The sequence below is a fragment of the Gadus chalcogrammus genome, chromosome 14 (genome assembly GCF_026213295.1).
Source record: "Gadus chalcogrammus isolate NIFS_2021 chromosome 14, NIFS_Gcha_1.0, whole genome shotgun sequence".
In the NCBI taxonomy this organism is placed as follows: domain Eukaryota; kingdom Metazoa; phylum Chordata; class Actinopteri; order Gadiformes; family Gadidae; genus Gadus; species Gadus chalcogrammus.
The window spans coordinates 10,057,319-10,062,414 of record NC_079425.1 but is presented as its reverse complement, the minus strand read 5'-3'; the positions used below and the strand labels follow the sequence as shown (position 1 = coordinate 10,062,414).

At 40.1% G+C, this 5,096-nt stretch overlaps 1 protein-coding gene across 1 annotated transcript; it reads left to right on the top strand.

Moving 5' to 3' along the window:
* Positions 1-1,695: 1,695 nt before the first annotated feature.
* adma (adrenomedullin a) lies at positions 1,696-4,458 on the top strand. The gene is made up of 4 exons (XM_056607659.1): positions 1,696-1,830; positions 2,453-2,561; positions 2,723-2,848; positions 3,034-4,458. The coding sequence occupies exons 2-4, from the start codon at positions 2,467-2,469 to the stop codon at positions 3,338-3,340; spliced, it is 528 nt and encodes a 175-aa protein (XP_056463634.1). The 5' UTR covers positions 1,696-1,830; positions 2,453-2,466; the 3' UTR covers positions 3,341-4,458.
* The last annotated feature ends 638 nt before the right edge of the window (positions 4,459-5,096 follow it).

The following is a 5,096-nucleotide window of genomic DNA, read 5'->3' as shown; positions in this document are numbered from 1 at the left end:
CGCAAAGCCAAGCGATATCCATGGGCGTGGGCTGCCCAGTTTACTAACAGTCATCTTTGGGACATCTTTAATTTTGTAATTCTCTGTTCCATTCTCCGACCATTCAGCGTTGTTTTATTCTGGGCGTATGATAGATGCACAATTATTTTAAATTAGTGAAATATTTACATTAGAGTTTATTATGAAGAACTATATGTAGGCCTAGGATATATTAATTCCAAATCAGCATTACAGAAAGCCTTATTCACTATTTTAGGAGACTGTAGCACATGCTGTTTAAGAAAAGCGCCCCCACTTATTCTCTCTCTCTCTCTCTCTCTCTCTCTCTCTCTCTCTCTCTCTCTCTCTCTCTCTCTCTCTCTCTCTCTCTCTCTCTCTCTCTCTCTCTCGATCTCTCTCTCTCTCGATCTCTCGCTCACGCAAACGATCTCATTCCATCTTGCTATCCTCTCTCTGTATGTGAGTTTGTGCATGTTGATTATTGATATCGAGGTACATAATACTAGATTAAAAGTAAGAATTAAACAATAGATCCTTCAGAATATTATCAGACCACTGAATGAGCAGAGTTATGCGTGTCCCAAAAATTAAATGGGAACAATGTGTTGGAACAAGGTCCACGGACGCTCTTCTCCCGCTTCCAACCATGACCTATTCAACATAATAGCAACAGCAGTTTTGATCCTGATTCTGTATCCATTGTAGTTCAGATCTGATGTAAGAAAATTGGTTTGTACAATCATTTAAAAAAACCTGTTTACAACATGTGGTGGGGTTTATTTGAAACAATTGAGTGGATATTTTCAAAATGAATCATTGTTCTGTATGACTCAAGTCATAAGTAACAGACTTTGTGGCTCTAAATTGCAACATTCCTGAATAGATTCCTGGGTTCTGTTATATATATATATATATATATATATATATATATATATATATATATATATATATATATATATAAACCTTTTTAGTATTATTCCTCTTTGTATAGTAATTATAATTTTGGTTATGATCGATATAACCAATGAATCCAATGGCTAGTTTTAAGTGATCTGTTTGTTAAGCCTACTTAAATATTATTATTAGATCTTTATATGTTAACAACCATCTAATCGTAATATATTAAATTATTCCCCCAGTGTTTGCAGGCTATATCTTAGAATCCAAAGTTGGAGACAGTGCAGTTAACATGATAACATAGCATAATTCCTAGAGCAGAATGGACCAAGAAAACCAACAATAAAACAGCCGTATTTGCCCAATTATCATTTTATCATTTGAATCACCTCAAAAATGTTTCCTGCTTATTTACAACATTCGTTTGTGATAATTAAATATTTCTCATTACTTGTTTTCATGATCATTTATTCTCCGATAAAGTACAAATAATACTTTAAAAGAATGCATTCAGGTCATACTCCTCCAATTATAATATTCTGTGACATCTCTCATAAAAAAAAATCTCAATTTATTAACTTTTTTTTTCTTATAATATGGTATCATCATAGATTACATGAACAAATATATCTTCATTTGTATAGTTTTATCCTTTAATGTTCTGGATATTGAATGGTTTCGATACTCTCAGCTGCATTGAACTGTATTGTAATGCACTGGGAGGGGAAAAAGGATGAGGGACTGAGTGAGTAAAAGGGCCCCTCCCACCAACCAACTATAAAGCCGATCGTCTGGTGTGTTAGAGCTATTAGCAGAGTGTCACAGCTGCCCTACAGCACCTCCAGCAATTTCAAGAAATCTGTGGAGTACTTTTTTTAATAGCCAAGTCTACAGCCAGAGCGCCTTTGGATCCAAGTGAATTAAGGATTATAGGTATGTGTGCTTTGGAAAACATCCTTTTGTCTCTTTAGGTTTCCTTTTACCCTAATCATTGCTGATGGCTTTATTCTTGTGCTTTTGAGGTCAGAGTGTATGGACAAGGACGGGTTATCTGTCTGGTTATATAAGGTGTTTAACTGGTAGTGTGTGCAGAAGGTTGCCCTCTAGATGTTTTAAGACATCTGGTAGGAATTAAGTGTGTTGCTGTTTTAATTGTTTTAGATTTACACCTCCTGCTTGTGGAACTTAATTGGATCAATTGGATGATTTCTATTGAGTTAAGTTGGCAGTGACTTAGCCCCAGTAAAGTCTAGCCCAAACTAAACTGAAAGAGCCAGTACGAGACTCTCCTTTGCTGGCCAGGGGCCTAAAGCGTGGTTGTACGTTTACTTAGCCGCACAAAACTGACCTTGGCTTAACTTTATAAATAAATGAATGATAAGTAAAAATAACTTGGCTTTTGGACTCTTGTGTGAACCGGGGCTAGTATGGTAGTTATCATTGCAATGCATCGCTTTCAGAGATGATTTCAGAGACAATATAAGGTAGCATATAAAGTTATATAGTAATTTGATATGACAAGTAAATAACTGACAAATGTTTCTTTCCCTCACAGGTCACAGAGTCAACATGAAGCTGATCCTCCAATCCGTCCTTTATGGATGCCTGCTATCCACAATAGCTCACTGTGTGGAACTTGAAGTGAACCCGGAGTTGAAAAAACGGTGAGCTGATTTACTTTCTTTATTCTATATTTTAATCTTCGACCACTACAATGGATCAATCCCATCATTCCATATGTAAACAGTGAAGGCAGATTTCACCACCTGACTTCCTAAAGATCTGCCCTGGATTAATCTGGCCTCCCGTCTTTCCTCCCCTATAGGTTAAGTGTGTGGATGGAGAGCCAACTGAGGAGGCATCTTAACAGCTTGTCTGCAGAGAGGGTGGCGGAGTCTGAGCAGTTGGTCACACCAGAAGATATCAGGGATACTCTGATTCCACATTCCAGGTAAAAAGAAACCCCAGATACCTTCTATTTCCAGTTTAACTTATAAACTGACAAAAGATAGATACAATTTAAATATAGACTACTGAGCGCAAGCCAGTCACGAATGCAGTGCAAGAGTTAATTTTCCTCTCTCTCTCCCTCTCTCTCTCTCTTTCGCTTTCTGTCTTGACCCATCCTCCATCCAGCAATGGCATCAGCATCAGAACCAAGCGTTCCAAGCACTTCACTGTCAACCAGTCCAGACGGCCCGGCTGCTCCCTGGGCACGTGCACCGTACATGACCTGGCGCACCGCCTCCACCAGCTCAACAACAAGTTGAAGAGTGCCCCCATCGACAAGATCAGCCCGCAGGGGTACGGCCGGAGACGGCGCTCTGTCCCGGCTCGCAGGGTCACCCTGGAGCTGGAGCAGGGAAGGCTGAGGCCTGACTGGAGGAACACTGTGTCACAAGTTCACAAGCTGGAGGCCCTCCTGCTCCTCACCCGGACATGAGCAATTGATTGGAAGCAAGCGCAGATAGAAGCCAAACAAGAGGAAGGCAGCCAAGGACACTGATATGTCCTCTCTGCTGTTTGTTCCAAGACTATTCAAATGTCTGAGACTTAAAGCCAGGCCATCTCCAGCACAAGCTTTTTTGTTTAGTTATTTTTTTGGTTCAAAAGCGCAAGGACTGAGTTAGCGCAAACAAACGGACTGCTCCAGCTGTGTGTCTCTGGAGACCGGGTAGGCTGATGGGAGATGGAGTTGAGCATGCAGAGGGAGCAGACCTCTGCAGCTGGCCTTCAGACACTGGATGGCACGGTGTGGAGCACCAAGGCCAGATGCTGCTGCTGCTGCTCTGTCTCTCTGCCTTGCAGCGGAAGGGAACACAGTGCTCACACCTGGCAAAGTGGGCTGGGAGGAGAAAGATTCTCTTTCTCTCTTTTTCACTGACCATGCAGGGACGTTAATACACACCACTTCCTCAGAGTCAGGACTTTGAGAACATCTATCCTCTAAGGACTATTATGCTACCCCATTCCAATCAACTCTCAATACTTGTCTGCACTTTTTTTTTCTCCAAATGGACCTAAAGATAAAAAAAAAAATCATCAGGAAGAGAGATGCTAATCACAAATGCTCAACAGGGAGATAGTTATGTGTTAGAGCCTTTAAGCTTTTGATCTTAATCATATTTTGGGACACTGTATTGTACAAAGGAAATATGCCTTAGATTCTGTGAAAAATGTGCCAGTCCAATGGATTGAAATATACTTGAAATTTATATTGTTTGTATAAACACATGTGCAATCTATATTTGTCGGTTTTTTACAAGTGTATGTATATATGTTACAAAATGTTGAATTTCATTATTTAAATATTGCATAGTGGCTACATTATGATACGTATACAGATTGAGCTATTTTTTATACAGGAATAAATATATAAGGGCATTCGTACTATCTATCTATTGCCATGTTCACTATTATTTTGCAAACTGTGGTAATCCTATATTTGTTTTAAAAAAATATGTTATATATAATATATTTGTAAATACAGTCTATTTTATTTGTGTAAAACAGTCCTTTTTCATACAATAAACCTTTTGCATTCAAAGTAAGACTTCTTTGCTTCTTGGTTCCTTCAATTATCCGCAGTGTACTGCCCCAGTGGGACAAACTGCACCTGGTCTGAGTTAAGTGATTATAGGGTATTATTAGTCGTTGTCTCACTCCCCCTACTTGTGACCCCCTAAAGGGCAGACGAGGTGTCGGGCACATTCCTGCCTGGTCCACTCCAGCCTACATGGGTTCAACGCATGTCTGTGGGCCAGACCTTCGCCTATTAGAAGAGGCTGAGGCTTCAATCCCTCCATCCTCCATAGATGGCCACTGCTGCAGAGGCGCTTCTGTCTAGCATTCCTGTGCGGCACACAGAGAGCATCTCTAAAAAACAAGGTTTCCCCACAAGGAACAGGCCGTGACCTCGGAAGAGGAGAAGCCGCCACTCGAAAAATGAGCCAGTAGAGCTCCCATCAGGTGACTTTGATAATTGTTCCATTTTATCCTGTACTAAAGTGAACATGGGTCCCCATGGGATATTTCTTTTCAATCTGGGCTGACAGATGTCAAGGTGGGGATTATCAAGTATGGTTATCCAGAGATGTTCCATGAAGAGACAAAAGAGTAGGGGAAGAAGGCAATTTATGTTGACAGATAGTTTATTCTTCATTTGTGCTTTAATGTAAATATCAAGGGTGGATTAAATT

Bases quoted from the DNA above. Each gene is read 5' to 3' on its own strand.
- adma (XM_056607659.1), top strand. From the start codon at position 2,467: ATGAAGCTGATCCTCCAATCCGTCCTTTATGGATGCCTGCTATCCACA. The intron at 2,562-2,722 runs GTGAGCTGATTT...CCTCCCCTATAG, and splicing joins AACCCGGAGTTGAAAAAACG to GTTAAGTGTGTGGATGGAGA. The intron at 2,849-3,033 runs GTAAAAAGAAAC...TCCTCCATCCAG, and splicing joins ACTCTGATTCCACATTCCAG to CAATGGCATCAGCATCAGAA.